General features: G+C 45.4%; 1 protein-coding gene across 1 annotated transcript in view; it reads left to right on the forward strand.

The window, feature by feature from the left end:
* Myrfl (myelin regulatory factor like) overlaps positions 1-23440 on the forward strand; it is a 110874-nt gene that overhangs the window by 25427 nt on the left and 62007 nt on the right. Inside the window, exons 2-6 of the mRNA XM_028877981.1 lie at positions 4802-4913; positions 9395-9462; positions 9560-9803; positions 10484-10575; positions 20453-20603. Of these exons, the coding sequence (XP_028733814.1) occupies positions 4802-4913; positions 9395-9462; positions 9560-9803; positions 10484-10575; positions 20453-20603 (667 nt within the window). The remainder of the gene's footprint in view (positions 1-4801; positions 4914-9394; positions 9463-9559; positions 9804-10483; positions 10576-20452; positions 20604-23440) is intronic.

The following is a 23440-nucleotide window of genomic DNA, read 5'->3' on the forward strand; positions in this document are numbered from 1 at the left end:
TAACTTGGCTTTAAAAATATCATTTTATGCAAAGTTGTACAACAAATTGCCCCAAAGTATAAAATAGTTGTTTCTAAATAATGATAAATTATCTTGAATCCTATCATTAAGCCAATGTTAATAGTGGTATAATCAAGTTTGTTATCTCTCTGAATATCTATAGAGAGAAGGAGAAATAAGTAGGTAGAATAAAATTGTAATGAAGTCAGTATCTTTTCATAAGGTACATTCCATTCTGTAGCATAGGCTGGACTCAAACACACATTGCTTCTACATCCTACACTCTGGACCTCACAGGTATGCACCACAATATTTGGCTAATAAATATTACAGTACTATATTAATTTTACTTGAGCTTAATACAACAAAAGTAACTTGATGGGATCCAGATGGGCCTACAGAATTTAAAACATTTTTTCCTATGCCATTAGAGACACCAGTCTTAAAGAATTTTTTTCAAGGCCAAGAAATGGGGGTTAAAAAGTCACTAATGTATTAATTTTTTTTTTCTAGCTGGCTCAGATTTCAGTAGTGCTGTGGTTTGTTGTTCCAAATTTATGTGCTAATAGAATGACAGAGCTGAAGATTTAATCCATCTATGGTACTTAGAGATGAGGCCCCTGGAAAGTGACAGTTTAGATAAGGTCATTAGGGTGGGACCCTAATGGTCTCTCGGGACTTGGTAAGAAAAGGAACAGAAACTGGGCATACAGACATGGATGTGTGTGCTCCTTCTCATACTAGTTGATAGCATGAGATAACTGTTTGGTACTCTGCCCCCAAGGATGCCATCACAGAACCTAGCTGGTACCAGCGCCAAGCCACTGACATTCTAAATCTAGGAACAAATAAACCACCTTTCTTTATAAAGTTAGCTTGCCCCAAGTAGTTTATTATAGTGACGAAGTCTGACTCATAAAAATAGAAAGATGGGCTCTAAGATATGGACGATGGAGGGATTTTAGCTTTATGACATATCTTCTCATGGTCCAACCTCCCAACTCTTATTGCTTATGTTGTTTTCCCTTAGTGAAGTCAAAAAACAACAACTAGCCAGTCCTTTCAAAAAATAAATATTAAAAAGTCCTGACAGCTAAATGGGTTGGATGTTGGTCAAGAAAAAAAAAAAAAGCTACCATAGATAACATACAGGGATAACAGGTAAAATTCGAATAGGAACGTAAGGTATATTAAAAACCTGTATCAATGTTAAACTTCCTGATTCTCATATTTGAATTGCAGTTGTGGAAATAATGTTTTTATACTCAGGAGTGTGCACTGAAATACTCAGTACAAGGTTGCCTGTTTGGGGCCAAGAACGGTCTGATGGGAAGACATGTAATTTTGTTTGCTTTAGCTTTTGAAGATAAATGTCTTTATATGTATGTGTATGAGATACATATGTGAGAGAAGAGAGAGAGAGAGAGAGAGAGAGACAGACAGACAGACAGACAGACAGACAGACTAAGGCAAATGCATTATAATGTTAATATTCATGAATCTGGGTAAAGAATATTTCTGAATCCCTTTGCTCTTGTACTTCTCCGTAGGCTTTAAATTACTTTAAAAAATGTTAAGGATTCTTTCCTCCTCCAATCTAGGTAAAGTGACTTTTAAAAATTCCCAGAGTATGTTCATTATACACAAATGATCATTTTCATCACATTTGTAAAGAAAAATTCACTCATGTATTTCTTTATTGTTTCTGGTTTCCATGCCGTGGTTGAAAAGCCCTGTCTGTCTCATGAGCATAAGAACTACTCATATGTGTATGATCATACATGACTATAGTCACGTGTCTTTCTGATTTTATTTTCACATAGCAATGTTTGGCCGATATGGAATTTGATGTCGACACAAGGCAGAGATCAGGATTGCTTTCCCAGACACCCCACCATAGTGTTCTTCCCTTCATAGTGTTCACTAACTAACCAACGTCAAAGTATATGTTTGTCCTTGTAGTAAAACTCCATGTATTAGACTACTCTTTCTTTATCTTGAATAGCTTATGTCTCTTCAAGGTGCCCACTCATATATAGCTCTTACTTTTTTCCTGTGTCATTTTGTATATTAGTTCCTCTAAAGAATACATATTTTAAAAAAAAGAATACATATTTTATGTGTTTGTTTGAGACAGGGTCTCTCAATGTAGTCCTGGCTCTCCTGGAGCTCACTGTATAGAACAGGCTGGCCTTGAACTCACAGAGATCCATCTACTTCTGCTTTCGGAGTGTGCCACCACATCCAGCTAAGAAGAAATTTAATCATCTATTTATTTACCTACTATTATTTATTTATTTATCTATCTATTTATTTATTTTACAGCCCAGCTGCAGTTTCCCCTCCCTCCTCTCCTCCCAGTGTCTCCCCCCAGCCCCGCTCTGTTCCTACCCCCCCTCACTCCCCCACTCCTGCCCCTGCCCCCCACATCCCTCCTCTGTTTCTGTTTAGGGAAGGGCAGGTCTCCCATGAGTATCAACAAAACACAGCATATGGAGTTGCAGTAAGACTAAGCACCTTCCCATGTGTTAAGGCTGGGCAAGGTGACCCAGTATGAGGAATAGGGTCCTAAAAACCAGTTAAAGAGTTGGAGACAGCCCCTGTTCCCACTGTTAGGAGTCCCATAAGAGGTCCAAGCCACACAACTGTAACATATATGTTATAGAATGTCTAGGTCAGTCCCGTGCAGGCCCCCTGGTTGTTGGTTCAGTCTCTGTGAATCCCTACAAGCCCAGGTTAGTTGATTCAGTGGGTTTTCTTGTGGTGTCCTTGACCCCTCTGGCTCCTACAATCCTTCCTCCCCCTCTTCTGCTGGATTCCTTGAGCTCTGCCTCATGTTTGGCTGTGGGTCTGCATCTGTTTCCATCAGTTGCTGGATGAAGCGTCTCTGATGACAATTGGACTGGGCACCAATCTGGTCACAGGCGACAGCCAGTTCAGGCTGTGTATCCGCTATTGCTAGGAGTCGGAGCTGGGGTCCTCCTTGTAGATTCCTGGGAGATCCCCTTGCGCCAGGTTTTTACCTGACCCAGAAATGGCCCCCTTTCAAGAATTATTTCAAAAACACCTTAATGTGGAGAGCATTTGATTTAAGTGAGGGTTTTAAAATCAAATTAAAAGGGGGGGTTATTGTGGGTGTCCAAGAGTTTGATATGCGATTGGAATCAAAGTGGAAAAGCCAGGACTCAGAAGGTTCAAAAAATTTAAACAGGGTTTAGGCAAACTGCAGAAACATTTAGATTATTATTTAGTCTTCTGCCTTACTGCTGTATGACTTCATCTACAACACTGGATCTCAAAGCTGCTCATTCAAATTATTGGTTGAAATAATTGAATTGGTCACTGGTCAATAAATTGATTGGCTCTGCCCGATTCTGTCTGTGGAGGCCATGCGCGCTAAATGTGCCGGGGCAAGTGACTGCGAGAGGAGGAGTCTCAGGAAGGGCACAGTGGCATCGGCAGACACTAAATAATGTCTACTAAAAACCTGGTAATACTGAGTTTTTCAGCTGAAGAACAATGTAGGTCTCCCCATTTATGTAAATCTCATCTAAAGGCCTTGGATGGAGATTTTAATTAAAAATTATTCTGGTATAATAATTAATACACATGACAATGCCATAATGAAACCTATTCTTTAGTATGCTAAAATAAGAAACTAATTAAAAAGTGTTCTTAAATGTATGCTTAGGTGTTTTGGGCTTTTTGCTATTTTCAATGAAATCTCCTCATTGTATTCATCTGAATGCTAATTGGCATTATCTATATAAGAACAATTAGTTTTATGTTTTATTTTAGCCAAGCATCCTTTTGATGTGCTGATCATTTTTTTCTCTTGAGTTCTCTAAGTATAAAATAATTTTAACTGCCTGAAAAAGTGCTTATTTTACTTATTGCTGTGTATGTGTGATGCACGTACGTGAAGGCAGGCACGTGTGTGGGGGGTTTAGAAGATAACTCTTCCCTCCTCGAACCATAGTTTCAGGGATCAAGCTCAGGTGGTCAGGCTTGTACAGAAAACTTTTTCACCTGCTGAGCCATTTCACCAATCCACAAAATGTTTTTGTCTTCCTTGATACTTCTTCTTACACTCTATTTTATATTCTTTTAAAATTCTAATATTTGCTACAATCAGTGAAAACTAATTTTTTTTTTCATTTTGTAAGTCAAGAAGAAGGACAGAACCATTATATTTTAGGAAGTCTAACAAAAATATAAAGAATACATTGAACTTAGGTTGGCCAAATCAGCAAGCGAGCCATCCATCCATCCATCCACCCATCACCCCACCTACCCATCCATCCACCCATCCATCCACCCACCCATCCATCCATCCATCCATCCATCCATCCATCCATCCATCCATCCATCCATCTATTATTTGCTTATCTATCCAACAAATGATTGTTCCTTGCTTCTTTTATGCTTTGGATCCATGTGGATAAAATAAGAAAGATACAGTGCCTCTTCTTAAAGGAGAGAGAGGGATGGGGAGGGAAAGAAGGAAAGGGAGATGGGAGGGGAGGGGAAGGAGAGGGAGAAAGGTTTTTCAACCGTGCAAAAAGCAAGTGGTCAGTGTTACAGGAGCTTATAAAAGAGAGCACTATACCCCAGCCTCAAACAGTCAGGACGTCTTGCTGGAAAGGGTGATCTGAAGAAATTTCTGAAGAAAGTATTTAAATGGAAAAAAAAAAAGACTACATTCCCAACAAATACATTGTGTTATTTGATTGCCTTGTAAGTCTGGGTATCTGCCTGTCAAGGTTCTAGCAGTCATCTTGAAATGGTCATGGTTCTTAAGATTTTCAATTTTTCTTTGCAGCTCAGGGAGCCAGTGGAACTCTGGAGAACCCGGCCCTGGATACGAGTCTGCTTGAAGAATTCTTGGGTAATGACTTCGATTTAGGAGCCTTGTAAGTAATGGTGGTACCGCTCTCCACTTGGACTACTCACCAGATGTTAACCTCGGGTGCACTGTACATTGCCATCAATCTTGGTTTCTTTCTGGACAGTGGCACTTCTGCATCTGGATGAGACAATGGATGCAAGATTTAGCCCTGTGCCAGCCCCAGACAAGAGTCTCCAACCAGGGCCTCTGTGTCTAGAGCAGCAGAAGATAGGGGCAAGCGAGCCAGAGCCTTGCAGCTTGCAAACGGGCTAGAGGGGGATTGTGGCATCCTCCTTGTGTTCCTTGCTGTCCTGTCATGAGATGGCTTTCTTGGGATATGTTAGCCACTGATATGTCTTCAGAGCCATCATTTAAAAATCTTAATTCTAGGGGAGTAGTTACAAGCTCTAATTGTGCTTGGGCAAGTATTTACCTTAGGGGGGTTACTCTGGAGCAGCGCACACGTACTGTTGATATACATCTTTAACATGGAGGTCCTCATGGGGGAGATAAAGCATGTACGTTAAGATTACAGGAAACATCATCTGTAACAGCTACTTTATGGTTGGGGGCATGAGATACGACCATGAATGAAGCCGATGGATTCTTCATTGAGAGGCTACCCAGGGCAAAGGGCAGTTTGTCCTGGCAGGGCACCCAGTTTTGTCCAGGACTGGTGATGCGTTTGAAAGGTCATAAAAAGCAGACCGACTCCTTATGGGCTTCAGTGTGGATTTGAAATTCTCTACAGTCAGTGCATTTCCCTGTTGCTGGCTCTGGGGGGTTAAGCCGTTTCTTTCTCCTCAGGGGCCTCTCCAGTGGGAGCAGAGAGACAATGGCAGGTGCCTGGAGTCCTTTAATGAGATGAAGGCACGTTAGAGGAAGTAAGATAAGCAGGAAGTGAGGGGTGGGGGGAGGTTACTATTTCAGACTGGTGGTGGTGACAATCCTCTCTGGATACATGCATTTACATACACAGCATATTCATGGCTTTTAATCTTTCCTATTTATGGAGTTCCAGATCTGGAGCAGGTGCTGGGCTGTGGGGCTTCCTGTGGGGCCTTAGAGATGTACCGCTGATGTGTGTGGAGGCACAGGCAGGGGAGTCAGTGCGGAAAACCAGAAACTGGGCTCCTGACTTGTTTATAGTCTTACCAGGATAGTCGCGTGAAGATCATGCTGTGATTCGTGTGGGTCCTGCATGGTTTCTCACGGAGTCATTAGCTCAGTGCGCAGTCAGTAAATCTAGGACTCCATCTCAGAGCAATACTGGCTGCTTTGGGGGCAGCACCCAAACAGCACATGGACATACGACCTCAGCTACTGGAAGGTAAAGTCTCTCCGGTCTCCTCTTGCTTTGTGTGGTCCCCAACCTCCAGAAGAGTGCACCTCTCCATTAATCCTCCAAAAGACAAAAGCAGAGTGTGTGTCCAAAGGGAAAGAGATTATAAGGCAAATTGGTACTTTTTTTTTTTTTTTGCCAGCTGCTTGATTTTTCTCTTGTTTTCTCAGTCACCTGTTCCAGAAGCTAGAGACCGTATTAACCACTCAGAGAGTGACCCATGTGCCCACCACTCTCTGGTGTCTCTCTGGTTTCTGGAAATCACTTTGACGTAAGAGACGGAATCAGAGCACAAAGGCCCCAAAGAGCCTACTGTGTGCAGCTGGGGTCCTTGGCCCCGTGATCACGAGGAGGGAGAGATTTACAGCACAGATTAACTCCGAGCAACCGTGGGCATCATCACTGCTTTTGTTTTTTGACCATTTGTCTAGTTTTGAACGTAGTGCTCACGAATTCTTTGTTTAAATTCCCTGGAAAGAACCATAACATTTCTCTAAACACATGCAATGCACTGAGCCTGGGCTGACTTACTCTGGAGTAAGATAAAGATGTGGCCATGCTGAATTTGGAGGGTGGCAAACTGTGAGGAAGACACAGAAAATTGAAAATCGGTTGAAAACCAATTCACATTGCAGTTGCTGGATGCAGGGGCTCGCCCACTTCTCTGTTTTGTTTTGTTTTTTTTTTTGTTGTTTGTTTGTAGGTTTTTGTTTTGTTTTGTTTTTTTGAGACAGGGTTTCTCTGTGTAGCTTTGGAGCTTTTCCTAGAACTCACTCTGTAGACCAGGCTGGCCTCGAACTCACAGCGATCAGCCTGCCTCTGCCTCCCGAGTGCTGGGATTAAAGGCGTGCGCCACCTCCGCTCACCTCGTCCACTTCTCTGAACAGTGAATAACTTTTGTTTTGACCGGCGTTTATTCTGCTCAGACACCAGCTGTAGTAGACACTCCCTTGAGAACTGGTTCACATTTCAGTTCCCCACCACACCAAGCAACAGCATAGTGACCAGCAGGAGATGTGGCCAGTTATGCACTGACTCTGGGGTATCTTCTGTCTTTCTCAAGATTCCCCATTAAGTTTTCAACATGCATGTTCCACAGTCTCTTTTCTGGTTCTTCAGGCCCGAACGACTGAATTTGTATTGGAGTTTTAGTTGCTCTGTGGTTCATCTTTGGTCAGCTAAGAGCTGTAAATAGACAATCAGTGCCAGCCATTACCATCCTCTAAGTCTGTCTCTCCAGAATCCTGATGCTTTGGTCCACTTCCCAGCATCCCTGGGTAGTTATGCCTTCCCGCAGCTTAAAGCTCCCATCGGCTAGAGGACTGGGTCAGACAGGAGTTTACCACTCAGAGGCTGGAACTGTTGGCGACTGTCCGGCAGTCCGGATCCGGTGGCTGCTCTGGTTTTAATGTCACAGGCTTTCTGGCCGTAGGTGCTGTTTCATTGTTCTGTGCAAGTCCTGCATGCAAGCTGTCATGTCCAAAGGTGGGCGTCACTGCATTGTGATCAGCTAGGGATGGCCATTGATTTCCAATTAAAATGACTAAAATGGGGAGGACACAGGAGAGAGATGACTCAGTGGCCATCTGAGGGCGCCAATTCCTGTCCTAGCATGTACATCTGGCAGTTCGCAGCTACCTGCAACTCTAGTTCCAAGGAATCTGACACCTTCTTCTGGCTTACACACACACACACACACACACACACACACACACACACACACACACACACTCATACATACATACATACACACATGCACATGCACACATACATTCACTCATATATACATACACATAAAATTTTTCTGCATCACAAATTATTATAAGATTGTGCCCCCTCTTATCCACAAGTACGTTTGGTGTTCCTTTAGTAATATTCCAGTTCCTTACTTGTCTTAAACCTGCTGAGATGTGTGCAAAGCAGAACCAGGAAAGAGTCTTACAGTTTAGCGGTCCCATTTCCTTTCCTTTGGAGGGCTGGGCATAGAACCCAGTGCCTACCACATGCTAAGCGAGCTCTCCACACCGAGACGTGTCCGAAGCCTCAATATTTAGCTTGCAGTGAACTCTTTCATGTTATCCCCGCTGGTTTGAGTGTGCCTGGTCACCCTGTACCACAGTCTCCCTGGTTCCGTTTCCTCAGAGAACCACCTCCTCCAACTGTGGGATGGGGAGTGGGGACTGACCTCAGGGTCCAGTCATTTCTTATTCCTCCAGCCGATTCTATGTCTAGCTCCACACATCTGGGTTTGAAGCTTCAGGTGATGCTAGTGTCCCGAGCTATCTTTTGAGCTTTGTTTGATGGGATTTTTCTTTCTTGTACCCTGACGCCCCCTCTTCCATACTCAGACAGTCTCTGTTAATTCAGTCCCGCCATCCAATCTCATCCGCCACCGTGTTACTGAAATGCAGTCTGTTGTGGGCTAAGTCCAGGTACTCTAAACCTTTTGGTTTTTATGCCTCTGGATTCCTTTACATTGATAAAGGTAAATATTCACTCTTCCTTATTAATAGGGGGAGAATAAATTTTAAAGTACCAATCTGAGGGTAAAAAGTTTTTTTAAAAAAAATCTTTTATATTTAAAGATTACTTTTTAAAATTTGCATACAAAGTCACGGCCATCAATCACGTCATTTTCACACACACGTGTCATTGTATCCCAACCCCCGCTGCTTCTCCGTTCTCCCTCCCCCACACCTCCAAAGAGTGAATGATGAAAACAAACTTTTCTCATCTTTGCGTTATACCGGAATGGAATCTTATTCCTTTTGTGGAACCCTAGAGTCCCTTCCGAGAGCTTGGGATGCCCCACACTTAATGGGCCGAAGACCGCTGCTCCCTTCCGTGACAGCGTTTTGCACACTAAATTTCGGAGCAGGACAGTACAGGCTTGGTGGGCGCCTCCCCAATTCTCCCAATACTGTGAAGAGTGTGTGGTCGTGATTGACACTTTGTAGGGGGCGGGGCGGAGGCCTGGCGAGGTGAAGAGCTGGGCCTCAAAGTCCAGCCACTCACACTGGAGGAGTTGCAGGAGCTCAGCTCCCCCCGATCCCCCACCCCCCACCCCACGCCCATGATGCTGCACACAGAGGGCTGCCTCCCGTTGGAGACTAAAACAGGATGAAACGGAGCAAAAACAAAAAAGCAGTATTTCTAATCCCCAGGCAACGGCAGCTCCCTGACACCCCGCCCTATTCTGCATCGGACCCACGCTCTCCTCCACAGGTCAAAGGTGAGTCGTCCGTCCGTCCACATAGCACCCTTGCACCGTTGACTCCAGACCGGGTGGTGTGACTGAGAGGCACCTGTCGCTCCTGTCTTCCCCGCAGGCGCATGCTGCGGGACCCCGAGGCCTGCAGCAGGGAGGATGCCCGCCACTTTCCTGCACTCCACCACCACCCCGGGGGTGCCGCCTGAGCGCCCACTGCAGAGCGTGCCCAGCCAAACCCACAGCAGCTGTCACAACGGCTACCTGGACTCCAGACACCCCGCCACCCCCTGCCACCAAACCGGGCCTTCCCATCTAGGCATGAGTTGCCCTTACCGTCAGCAGCCTCTGTACCACGTTCCTGGGTAAAGGATAAGATACTTAATGATGAGCCCACCTCAGCATCCACAGCTGGAGTGCCCTGGAGGGACCGCGGCAGCCTGTCCAGCAGGTGGCAGTGTGGAGACGCATACAGGACCACGTTGAGGCCCTGATGTTCTTGGCTTAGACGGTTTTCATTAGAAATCCCCTCCACTCAAGGTCCTCGTCCAACAAAAAGCCAAAATGGCAGGACTGTGTAGAACGGCTCCAGGTGGCGAGACGAAGTGCTGCTTCCTTACGCTGCCTCCCTGCCGCCGAGGGGCTCAGGGCAGTTTGAGAATGAGTTAGTTCTCCCATAACTGTCAATCAAGTCTTCTTCGCTTTGCTCCTCTTTTCTGGCCTCTCTCCCCCCGCTTCTCTGAAAAGCCAGGGCCACTGGTGACTGTGTCAAAGTCCCACGAGAAGAGAATTCTCAGATGTAACATGTACTCACCTGAATGCTCAGTCTGGGTCTTCCCCGCTTTGAAACTAGGGCCAGTTTATCTTTCAGGCAGGTGGATCTTAGATCGGTTGCACATAGAAAGACTAAATTTCAGAACAGTAGCGAAACCCGAAAGAATTGGGATTAGATTAAGGAAACCAAAGAGCAAAGATCTGGGAAAATCAGTTTGTTTTCGTGCAACGAGCCAAGGTGCTAATCACCTTTTCGGTTTCTTGACTTTAGAGCCTCGTTGCCTCCGACAAAGAAGAGAAAGCATGCGCAGATCCGAGAGGACCCCGGGGACGGCCGCGCGTGGGCCCACCACTTCAGTCCAAGTGAGCAAGCGGGGCTGTGTGTCAAAGCCAAGACGTGAAAGCCTTGGCTGTGGTGTCCAGGCTTTTGACCTGCCTCTCTGCAGCCGGCACAGCCATGTCCTCTCTCATAGAGGAGCCGTAAGGGGCTCCGGGACTGTCTTCCACCCTCTTGGTGTAGCTTTCATGTAGGTCCGCCACACAAGTGCCCCCAGGGACAGTTGCTGTTGACTCTCTCGTGCAGGTAAAATGCTAGCCTTTGTATTTCAGGAGGGACGCGTCTTGGAGGACGCAGGCTGCAAGCCTGGGAGAGTGGTCCATACAGGGCTGCTGCCCATTTCCTGGAGACCCTCGGTAACTTTATTACAGCTGACTCGGGATCTCGGTAAAATGCAGGCTTGGCTCAGTGAGTCTGAGCTGGGATCTGAGCGGTGGGGGGCAAGCTGAGCTTTCCCATCACTCGTATCAAACTGGATCCTTCCTCACAGAGCCTGAGAGTTTGTAAAGTTATCGCAGAAGTATTTCATTAACAACATCCGATGTTAAGCCGGGGAGATGGCCCAGTGGTTAGAGCGCTTGGGGTTCTCACTGCAACGCATGAGGACCTGAGTTCAGATCCCCAGAACGCACAGAAATGCTAGAGGCTGTGGCAGCCAGCCTGCAACTCCAGTGCTCCAAATGTGAAGACAGTTGATCCCAGCAGCAAGCTGGCCAGCCCGGACATCCATATAGTCAAGCTCTGGGTTCCCCTGAGAGAGTTCCCCTGAGAGACCCTACCTCTGCGAGGGAGGTGGGAAGCAATGGGGGAAGACTCCCCAGACCAACCTCAGGCCTCCACAGGTACACATACAACATACGTATCTGCACACCTGTGGATATGTATACTCACATGCACACCACACACAAAAACTTGAGAAAACAAACAAACAAACAAACAAAACGACCCAGTGCCGAAAGTGGTCAGCCTCCTAGTTATTTACCTTATATAACAAGTAGCACATCTGTCTTGAGCTTCAAGAGGTGGAGCTGGGAATAGCTTGGTCTTTTAGAATCTGAAAGGGAACGGTTAGAATTTTTAGGAAAAGGGATAATACTCCAGGCCAGTTCTACTTGCTACTGTAAACATTCAAATGCATGCAGTGTGAACAGTGCCCCAAATTCAGTGTATAAATCCATATTCTGTCTCCAGGAGTCAGTTTTGTGAGACGCCCAGGATCTCCTCTAGGCACTCCCCCTCCTAGTCTTGTCCCCAAGAATGTCTCATGATCCATGCTCCGAAAAGCTGGGGTTGCTGTCTTTGACTTAAATAACCCCGTGGTGGGAGAGGACCCTTCCAGAGACAACTGGCTTCAGCTGTGGCGTGGGCACATGTGTACGTGGCTTTGTTGTTTGCTTCTGTGGATAATGACATCACCTTCTCAGTCAAGTCCCACATGGGGTGGTCATCCCTGAGAGTGCTAATGCTAGAATTGCCCTGGGCGTTCTGTATGAGCTGAGCCTTGACCCCTTCCTGGCTTTTTCCTTTCTTATTGATCCGGGAGCACTAGCATTAGACCTTTCTCCCCAACCATTGATGCACAGAATGCTTGTTAAAGCCCCGCTTTTGGATGTAGAACCCTCTTTCTGTGCAAGGTCACCCAAGTTTCCTCAAGGATCCTGGCATTTAGGCCACAGCTAGAACATATACACTGATCACATTTCCAGCCAACTGAAGGACATCTGTCCACTGTCCTGCGGAGGTCCCAGCTGCCTGGGTGGTGCCTAGCAAGCCACTCAGGTCTTCCAAGAGTTTCCTCAAAGGGCCAGGTTGCCGCTCAATGAGTCTCGGCCATTCCAGAGTTAAAGCTTCATCCTGTGATGGTCTTCTGCCACTGTCTTAGAATGGACATTGATTTTTTTTTTTCACCTTCTTCAAAGGAAGCTCTGAAGAGCAGCTGAAATGTCCCAGCAGGTAGGAACTTCTGGATCCCTTAAGTCCCCTTTAAAGGTCACTGAAAAGCTGGCTAGAGGGAATTGGTTCCAGATGACTGTTTGAGAACGAAAAACAAGCAATTTCCAGGACACAAAAGAAAGAAAAGAAAAGAAAAAGAAACATAAATGACTTAGCTATGCCGTTTTGGTATACATCTAATGCTGTTTGATTTGGGGTCGCAGAGACCACAGACCCTTACAACACTTGGCAGGAAGGAGAAGCCTGCACTGACTGGTCTTATCATCAAGGGTAGGACTGGATTGCAGATTTTATTTTTATTTTTTAACGAGGAAAGATAGTCTACATCCACCAACAAGGCTTTGCTAACGTATTAGTCCTATTCTCGTGTTGTTTCGGAATGCCGGACAAAGGCAGTGTAATGAAAGTCAAAGGCAGTTTATTTCGGCTCACAGTTTGAGGATGTCCTCCATCATTGCGGGGAAGTCTTGACAGCACACGCCCAAGGCTTGTGGTCATATCGTATCCACGGTCAGGAAGCAGTCAACATGAATACTGGTCCTCAACTCCTCTCCGCCTTTCTTCTTTCCTTTTTATTCAGTCAGGGAACACAGCCCATAGGATCCTGCCACCACATACAGGGCGGGTCTTCCCTGTTCAGTTGGGTGTTTTGAGAGACGTTCCTATAGACCCCTCCAGAGGTGTGTTTCCACGGTGATTCCGAATCCCGTCAGATCTACAGTGAAGACTCTCCATCACAGCTGGTGACCTTCTTTCTCCCAGCAGTACACACTAGGCAAGGCTTTCCACGGCACCATCTGTGGAGCTTGAAATGTAGCATGGCTGGGTTGGTGGGAACAGAGGTAGAGTATTACAGAGAGAGAGGGAGAGAGAGGGGAAGGACAGAGACTGAGAGAGGGAGAGAGGGAGAGAGGAAGGGAGAGAGAGAGAGAGAGAGAGAGCGAGCACACTACAGGTGTACTGGTTCCAGTTCCTTGACTCCTGACTCCACCTGCCTGAATAAGGGAGGGTTCCTTTGCTTCACATATATACTATTATATGTATGAAGCATTTGGTCTGCACCCACGTATGCAGTGTCTGGTGCCTGTGGAGGTTAGAAGAGGGTGTTGGTTGCCCCGAAACTAGAGTTCTGGATGGTTTTAAGCCACCATTGTGGGTGCTGGGAACCAAGCTCAGGTCCTTAAATCACTGAACTTTCCCTCCAGCCCTGACTCGCCTGTATTTTGAACCCCAAACATGACAGGGTTTTCGGCCCTAAAGACAGGATCACAGTGGGAGGTACGGTGGCTGAACATGCCATATAGGGCAGAGACGGACCTGTTTTAGCTCTTCAGCAGTCGGGGACTCTCCCAGCATGGCCTCCCTTAATTATCAAACAAGTATCGTGACTTCTGCTTCGCTCACCTGAGAGTCTTTCAGAGTGAAGTCTACAGGATATTTCAAAAGGCATTAGATACAAGCCACCAACTCGCTCTAGTGGAATTTGGGTCTGCTGCTGCCCTCAGTGTCTTATATGTTCTCTAGAGATGCTCAGGTAATGTGAAGGGAAGAAGGAAGTGTACATGCGTTTTCCTCGTAACAGCTGTGACACTAAGCACGTTATTTCAGGACTTTGAACCCTGGTGTCAACACTTGTTCATGAGAATTAGGATCCTTGTCTCACTACCAGGTGAGAAGTATTCGGTGGCACATCCTCAAACATGTTCCATTAGCCACGGATACAACACCCAGGCATAGACCGAACAGAAATGTAAATACCCACCCACCAAAAGACAGGCGACTCAGAATGTCCATCGTTCCATCACTCATAATTCAGGTGGTTGTCAATGGCTGGTTATACAACAGTGGCAATGAGAACAAAGGATTCCATTTGCATCAATAAGAGACAAACATAAACATAATGGTGGGTAAAAGATGCCAATACAAGCCGGGCGGTGGTGGCGCACACCTCTAATCCCAGCACTCGGGAGGCAGAGGCAGGCAGATCTCTGTGAGTTCGAGGCCAGCCTGGTCTACAGAGCAAGTTCCAGGACAGGCACCAAAGCTACACAGAGAAACCCTGTCTCGAAAAACAAACAAACAAAAACAAAACAAAAAGATGCCAACACTGATAATACTATATTATGTTCTCTCCCTCTCCTCTCCTCTCTTTGCCTCTCTTTTCCTGCTCCATTTCTTTCTTTCTGATGCTGGGGATAAGACCTGCACCTTGTTCATGTAAGCACTCTACCACTGGGCAACACCCTTCTCCCTGCTACCCCATCTCTATAAATTTCTCTGTGCTGTCAGAGTGCAAAACAGTGGCGGTTATCAGAAGGGATATGTGTGTATCTTCGAGAAGGCTAATCCTGTTGCTTGAGCTGATGGTGGTTATACAGCAGACTTACATATAAAGAAGTTTAAAAAGTGTGCTAAAGTCAACTAAACTTCAAAGACCTCTATCGAAAAAGGGGCTTCTCACCTAGGAAGTGACTTCAGGAGTTGGTGAAAAGCCAGCTCTGGGGCAGTCCTCAGGGTGCAAAATGTGCCAAGGGCTGGTTATTAGAAGTAATAAGACAGCTGGGCGGTGGTGGCGCATGCCTTTAATCTCAGCATTTGGGAGGCAGAGGTAGGCGGATCTCTGTGAGTTCGAGGCCAGCCTGGACTACAGAGTGAGTTCCAGGAAAGGCACAGAGCTACACAGAGAAACCCTGTCTCAAAAAACCAAAAAAAAAAAAAAAAAAAAAAAAAGTAATAAGACAAGGAAAAGAAATTAAGAAAAAAATGGATCTCAGCTGCTGGGTAGCGGTGGCATGCATGCCTTTAATCTCAGCACTCAGGAGGCAGAGGCAGGTGAATTGCTGAGTTTGAGGCCAGTCTGGTCTACAGAGTGAGTTCCAGAACAGCCAGGGCTACACAGAGAGACCCTGTCTTTAAAAAAAAAAAAATGGATCCCAGCATCCACCTTAGGAAGCTAGGACTAACCCACCCCAGCACGGCCACTGGGACTCCTTTACATTTTAATGGGGAAAGGCAGGACATGCCTTTATCTTTAGTGGTAACTCCCATGTTGTTGGCACTGAACTTCCTCTGGCATTCTCTTGCAATGAAGGCTGGAAGGAGCAGAGTTGGTCTTTGGGTCCACCTGGGTCGACTGACCTTGTTCCCACATGTGAGTGAGTAGAAGCCAATGAGTTGGCCTCCAGTCAAGACACCAGATAGAGTCACTTCAGGATTGGAAGTATTCCCCAAGCTTCACAGGAATAACAGACATTAACAATACCACAGGCAGTTCTGTTTAAATGCTCACAGTGGCAGACACTGAGCAGACAGGGCCTCACTGAGTCACTTCGGCAACAAAGGAGGAAGCGTTGGGTGGTTCCCCTGAAGCTTGGAGAGCGTCACCTTTTTCCTGGATGTTTCTCCTTTAGGAGTGAAAGTGTGATACAAAGCCCAGGACAGGCTCGGGTGGAAGGAGAAGCGTGGGCAGCCTCTGCTTCCGAGCCTGAAGGCAGTTGGAAGAGTGAGGACATGAGGAGTCCCAGCATCGCGCTGCTTGTATCCTCAGATGAGAGGTCTAACAACAACCCGGAATCACACGCTTTGTTAGGAGACATTTGGTGCCGCTATCCCAAGAAAGTCCATTTGCTGCGACATTTGGGATGCAAAGCAACTCGAAGCCACTCTGTTTTACGGGAGGATAAGGACATGAGAATTAGATGAGTTAAGGGAAAACACAGACCCTCTCTCTTACATTCCCCAAGCTACGGGCTGGTGGCACATTCTGTAGATGCTGATGTCCCGCCCCCATGTCACTGCTGACAGCCCACGCCTGATCTTACCAAGGCCTGCTATCTCATTCCTGATGTCAGGCAGGATATCCCACAACCTGCTGATCCCCTTCCTCTCACCAACCAGCCCCCTCTTTCTGCTTCTATGTCCTTATTTATTTATGTTTTGATGATCCAATGAGTTTCACTGGTGTTTCTTATAAGATACAGACATCTTACCAATAGTTACGACACCGGAAGAAAATGCCTCACCCTCTCCTACCAACCACTAATTGCATACGAGTTTTTGTGAGCTACGTCCCACTCCATGACAGGATGCTGATGGCCCCAGTCTTGTTCACAGTTGCTATGAGCTCAAGAGAGCAATGGCCATGTCATACCCAGAACGCAGGGTTCTGCAATATTCTACCCCATCCTCTGGCCCGATGTTCTTTCTTTCCTCTCTTCTGTAGTGTCCTTTGAGCCTTGGAGGAGGTGATATGGACATCTCATTTACAGCTGAGCAGCCAGCAGTTATTCATTCTTGTCACTGTGGCTATGTATGCGACTCTGTGGTCACCACTGACCACTGCAGAAAGAAGCTACCCTGGCCACAGCTCACTGTGGTTCATGGTTATGCAGCAGCAGCCAGTGAGCTCACTGTGGTTCATGGTTAAGCAGCAGCAGCCAGTGAGCATAACCATGATTATTTAGAAGACAATTGGATGGGCAGATCATGTCCGTTTAGCAAAGTAACTGTGGTAGACTCCCTATTAGGGCCCGTGACCTCCCTAGCTGTGGACTTTTGACCAGGTTTACAGTGTCAGAAGCGAATTCCCTCCTGTGGAATAGGCCTCAAAACGCAGCAGAAAGTGGTTGTTTATTCTCATCACAGACTTGACACTCTTGTACCAGGGGTACATCTCGCCCAGCTGGTTGGCTGTATTGCTTTCAGAGTCCACATTGAACATGACTGTTGATGGTCAATCCTTCCCCAGGAGTTAGCATAGCATCTTCCTGTGCTGTGTGGGCTAGCCAGCAGAGAGGAAGTTTCCAGCCTGGATCTGATTGATTTCTCTATGTCCTGGGACCAGAGAACATGGTACCTTTAGCAGCAGGTCTTTACCAACCACTTTTGGTGGGCAACCAGCAGCAGTTGCAATTGCATGGATTGTTTTGGCAATCTCAGGGGTCTCCTTGGTCAACAGCCCAGGGGAAAGTGCCCACCCCCAGCACTGGGGTTTGCATTTAATAATACGTGGCTTCTTAGGTCACCTGTATCTGTCCATATAAATATATATAATATTATATATGTATATATGTATATGTATGTAATTCTTATTGTGTGTAGGTGTGTGTATGTGACCATGAGTGCAGGTGCCCACAGTGGCCAGAAGAGGGCATCAGATGCCCTGGAACTAGAGTTATAGTTATGTGCTGCCTGATATGAGTGCTGGGAACCAAACTTAGGTTCTCTGGAGAAGTATGCACTCTTAACCACCGAGCCATCTCTCCAGTCCCCTTTGAAAATGAGCTGAGGACCCAGTTTCTTTTTTTTTTTTAATTTATTTTTAAAATTACACTCATGATATTCATTACTTACACTCATGATATTAATCACTTTTGTGGTATTCATAGATTACATTTGCAGTATTCATTCAATTATATATATATATATATATATATATATATATATATATATTAATTTTAAATGTTGAATGTCATTTCTTGAAGGGGGTAGGAGGTCTTAATTACAGGCTTACAGCACAATGGGAGGACCCCGGAGGGCAGAAGTTTGCTATAGATGTTTTACAATCTTGCATCTAAGCTGTTAACACCCATTATGCAGGATACACAGACAAGGAACTTCCCTTAACCATTCAGGAGGGTGGAACCTGGCAGGGAATTAGCATTGGGAGGATATCAAGAACCCAGTTTCTTTACAGCCTTTTACACATCCCTAGTTTTGATTGGCCCTCCCCCCATCCCACTCTCTGTTCAGCCCCACCCCCACTTACACCTTTTCACCCCAGCATCGTCTTCTGCTTTTGTATTGCGTGAGTTCTGCTACCATCCCTCAGGCTTCATTCTCCTCTCTCACTGGACCTTTTCCAGTTTCGTTGGCCTTGCACCCTCTGTGATGCACACAAATACACATATATAAAAATTAGAAAATAGGATCTTCATAGGAAAGCAAGCTTGTGACATTCATCTTTCTGAATCTGGGTTAACTCTCTGTATATAGTATATTCTAGTCCCCTCCATCTTCCTTTCATTTTTTCATTTTTCATTTACTACTGAATAGAATTCTATTCTATGTATGGGCCACATTTTCATTATCCATATACCAGTTGATGAACACCAAGGCTGATTTCACCTTCTTGCTATTGTGCTACAGAGGAGAAATAAGCATGCGTGTGCAAGTCTCTCTGTGGTAGGGTATAGAGCTCTTTGGGTTCATGCCTAGGGATGGCTCAGTTGATCATACTGTATTCTCATTTTAGTTTTTCATGACTCCGGGGCTGATTTACATGGCAGCTGTATTCTCTCATCAACAGAGAATAAGTGTTTCCCCGTCCATACAAACCTCCCAGGATCTGTTGTCATCTGTTTTCTTGATAAGAGTCTCAGAGTAGGTTTAACTCTGTTTTCCTGATAGCTAAGGATACTGGTACTTTTAAAAATATCTATTGGGGAGACGGCTTAGCAGTTAAGAGCACATGTTGCTCTTATAGAGGAGCTGGCCTCACATGGTGACTCCCAACCACCTGTGACTCCAGTTCCAGGGAATCTGATGCCCTCTTCTGCTTTCCATGTGCACAAGGAACACACACACACACACACACACACACACACACACATACATACACACACACACTCAGGCATAACACTCATCCACATAAAATAAAATAAATAAATGTTAAAAAACATATTTATTGGTCATTTGTATTTCTTCTTTTGTAAATTCTCGTTTCAGTTTCTTAGCCCAATTTTTAAATTAAGTTGTTAGTTTTCTCACTTGGTTTCTTGAGTTCTATGTATGTTCTGCGTATCAATTCCCTGCCAGATGTGTATCTAGCAAAGATTTTCTTCCATTTTGTGAGCTATCTCTCCACTCAGATTGTTCATTCCCTTTGCTATTCAGAAGCCTTTTAACCCCATGAGGTCCCATCTAACTAGATGCTGGCCTCATTCTGAGCTACTAGAGTCTTATTGAGAAAGCCCTTATTGGTGACTGCATTTTTCCCCTCTATCGATTTTAGAGTATAAGATCCTTGACCCATTTGGGGTGAGAAATAAGGATCTAGTTTGTTCCTACACCTGCAGATATCTAGTTTTTCTCACACCAGTTTGAAGAATCTACATTTTTCTCCATTGTGCAGCTTCGAAATCACTGGGAGCCACAGACTCTTGGTGCTACACAGATCTGTACCAAATTAGGATGTTGACTGAAATTAGTAAAGCTGAAAACCAAAATCATTAAATTGCCTTAAACACACACACACACACACACACACACACACACACACACACACACACACATATACACACGAGCAAATACTCTCCTAACCCAACCACCAAAACCCAAACCAAGCATAAAACCAACCAGATCTGTTGGCTCCTTTGACACAAGAGTTTAGGATTGGACCCAGAATTCAAGTCATATCAGGACCGAGTGCCAACATTGCTTTCCCCATTGACTCAGTGCTAGCTTTATCCCCAGATGGGCTTTCTCTTCTCTTCCCAGTGGTACCAGCTGCTCTTGAGAATGTATCTCAGAGGCTCAAACCTCATGGGAAAGAGAAAGCATCTTGGTCATTTCATGAGATCTACTGTGCTTGCATTGGATGAGGTCACATGGCCACCCTGGATGCAAGTAGTTAATGCTGTGTCTCGACTGAACCCTGGGTAACTACCCTCTTGGGGCTGGGTGTAGACTTCACTAGGACCAGACACACAAGAAGTGACAAGCTATATAGGAAGTAGGATCTCACAGGTGTCCAGTGACCCTTCTTAGAGCTCACTGACCCGAAAGGGCTTTGCTTATGGCTCTGGATCCATGGCACACCTCTTGCCTCCAGCACTCAGCAGCTCCTACTTTACACACAACCCTCTCCCCAGCTCCACGCAGCTACCCATGCGTCTTAGAGGAACAGTCTGGTAGGGATAATCTAACTCAACTGTTTGCTTGTTTTTGCAGTGTCAAGTAGGACTCACGGCATTGACATGCAGGACCATGACCGAGAGGGACACAATGGGATGCCGGTGGACCAGTGCTCCCCTGCTCTGAAGTGGCAGCCGTACCAAAGTGTTCCTTGGCATAGCTTATTAAACAGCCATTATGAGAAACTGTAAGTGGTCTTAGCAATGCCTTGGGATGGACTGGAGATTCGGTGTCAGGTGTGGGAGCAGGGCTAAATCTTAGGACTTAATCCATGTATTTGGACTTAGGTGCTGACCCTGATCAAATTGGGTGGGTCATTGAGAAAGTTCTACCCTACCCCTTATATTTTACATCTTAAATAAAAAATCATTGGGACGAAGGCTCCTGGCTTTCAAGAACCCAGGCTTGTAATTCCAACTCATTATAATTTACCCACTAGATGTCGGCAGGAGAGGAACTCTTCCTAGGATAAGAGGCCCAGTTAAAAGGAAAAGCTGGGGGCTGGCCAGATGGCTGAGCAGGAAAGGATGCTTGCTGTCAAGTTTGTTGACTGGAGTTCAATCCGCGGAACCCACATGGTAGAAAGAGAAAACTGAGTCCTATGAGTTGTCTTCTGACCGCCACACATGCATCCAAAAGAAACATTAAAAAATAAAATATAAAGCCAAAAGGAAACACTGGAAAAAACTAGCACCCAGCTTTGCAGTAAATGTATAAATACCATAGAAAACTTGGGGCGCACTAAATTGGTTGCCAAGTGACTACAGTCCTAAGATCTGTGCCGGGAATCAGTGTTGTCGTGCTCAAAGGCAACATGCTCTGACTGAACATGACTTTTCAAGTAATAAGTATAACAGGAGATGAGAAATACTAGGCATCATACTTAAGTGTCTCTCTGTTGTTTTCCAAACTCAAATACATCAAAGCTTATCGCTGGAACCCTTATCCAGGGTAGGCTACAGGAATACATGTTTTTCTCAAAGTCAAGCCCAAGGGTTCAAAAAGATTTGGGGGGTTGTGTTTACTAGGCAGCAGAAGGAAGCTGATTTCATTGAAATGTCACAGCTGTGCCTGGGTTTCGGGGTGCGATTAGGAAACACAGGGAGGCTGCAGGGCCGTGCTTCTGAGTCAGCCTCCCTTGATTGCCTTTTGGAGAGAATGTTCTGTCTGAAGTATGGAACTGTCACAGGCAGGTGTGTGCTTTAGTAAAGGCTTCCTGTCTCCATGCGTCTGAGTCAGCCTTTAAAAGGTAAGTGTTCTCTCTCTCACAGAAGACTTTAAAACTGTGTTTCCATGTGGCTTAGTGGGGACAAGCATGGGAGAGCAGGCCTGAGTTCCATCCCTGGTCCCACAAGATGGCAGGAGAGAACCAAATCCTGAAAGCTGTGCTCTGACCTCCAAATGTGCTGGCACTTAGAGCCTTCACTCACAGACAGACCACACACACACACACACACATACATACACGCACGCACGCACACGCGCACACACAGAGTCATACACACACAATCATATACATACACACTCACTCATGCACAGATACAAACACACACAGACTCACACACAGTCACACACACAGACACACAAGACACAGAGTCATATACACACACATTCATACACACACTCTTACACACAAGACACTCAGACACAGACACTCACACATACCCACACACACTCACACACATACACACTCACTCACAGACACATAGACATACACTCACACAGAAGACACTCACACACACTCACATAGACACAGACACTCACACATAGACACTCACTCGCAAGACATACACACACACACAAGACACATACACACTCACACACAGTCACACACACATACACACATACACAGCCCGACACACAGACACAGACACTCACACACAAGACACTCATATACACATTCACACACACACACACACAAGACACTTATACACACTCACACATACACACACACTCACACAGTCATACACACACACACACACACACTGGCCTATTTCAACAGCCTGACTGTGCTCCACTGATCTGGAAAAAAAAGGAGACCCCAGATGGAATCAACTCGAAGGTACAGAGGCAGATTTATTTTGAATACTTAGGCATCATTCACTTTTTCTAAAGAAACACACATACACAAAAGGCCACATTCACTGAGATGATTATTTAAGCTCTCTTGATTTGACTATTCAAGTCACTGAGACAGAAAATCATTTACTTGTTTATAGGTAAATATGTTTAATTTGTTACAAAAATCTTGTTTCCCTAGATTACCTCAAAGCAATGAGGTAGGTGATTAACATTTATTAACCTGCCTTTCCCTGGGTGTTTCAAGCATGAACTACAGAAGAGAGTTGGCAAAGCCAGTTCAGTTGGCTTCCTGGGTCATTTCTGATGTCAAAAGAAGAGTTTCCTTCTGCAGGGAGGAGACGGATTTTTAGTCAGAAACTGTCACAGTTCAGCATAACCCTGTTTAGTTCTCGTGGGTTCTTCCATGTCTGCTTATAGCTGCTCGGCTCTTCAGTTGGACTCTTGTGTGAGCTGTAAGCCTGCCTCTTTCAGGGTTATTGACATGAGGTGTGAAACACCGTAAAAGTCTTCCTTTCTCACCCAGGCAGTTATTACTACCCATAAGTCAGCATAACTTCATCCATCTAGTCTTTAGACTTGGCTTTCTCAAACATTTCCCACTCACAGCCCTTTCTCCTGAACAATTTTTGTTTTGTTTTGTTTTGTTTTGTTTTGAGACAGGGTTTCTCTGTGTAGCTTTGCGCCTTTCCTGGAGCTCACTTGGTAGCCCAGGCTGGCCTCGAACTCACAGAGATCCGCCTGGCTCTGCCTCCCCAGTGCTGGGATTAAAGACGTGCACCACCACCGCCCGGCTCTCCTGAACAATTTTTATACAACCCTGGGAAGGTATGTAAGATAGGTACACAAAATATTTGAAAAACAGTTCTTTGATAGAAACATAATTTCACCATTTAAAAAAGAAAAACAAATTTGCATACTAACAAGATGGGTGTGTGTGTTAAT

This window comes from Peromyscus leucopus, chromosome 18 (genome assembly GCF_004664715.2).
Source record: "Peromyscus leucopus breed LL Stock chromosome 18, UCI_PerLeu_2.1, whole genome shotgun sequence".
Classification (NCBI taxonomy): domain Eukaryota; kingdom Metazoa; phylum Chordata; class Mammalia; order Rodentia; family Cricetidae; genus Peromyscus; species Peromyscus leucopus.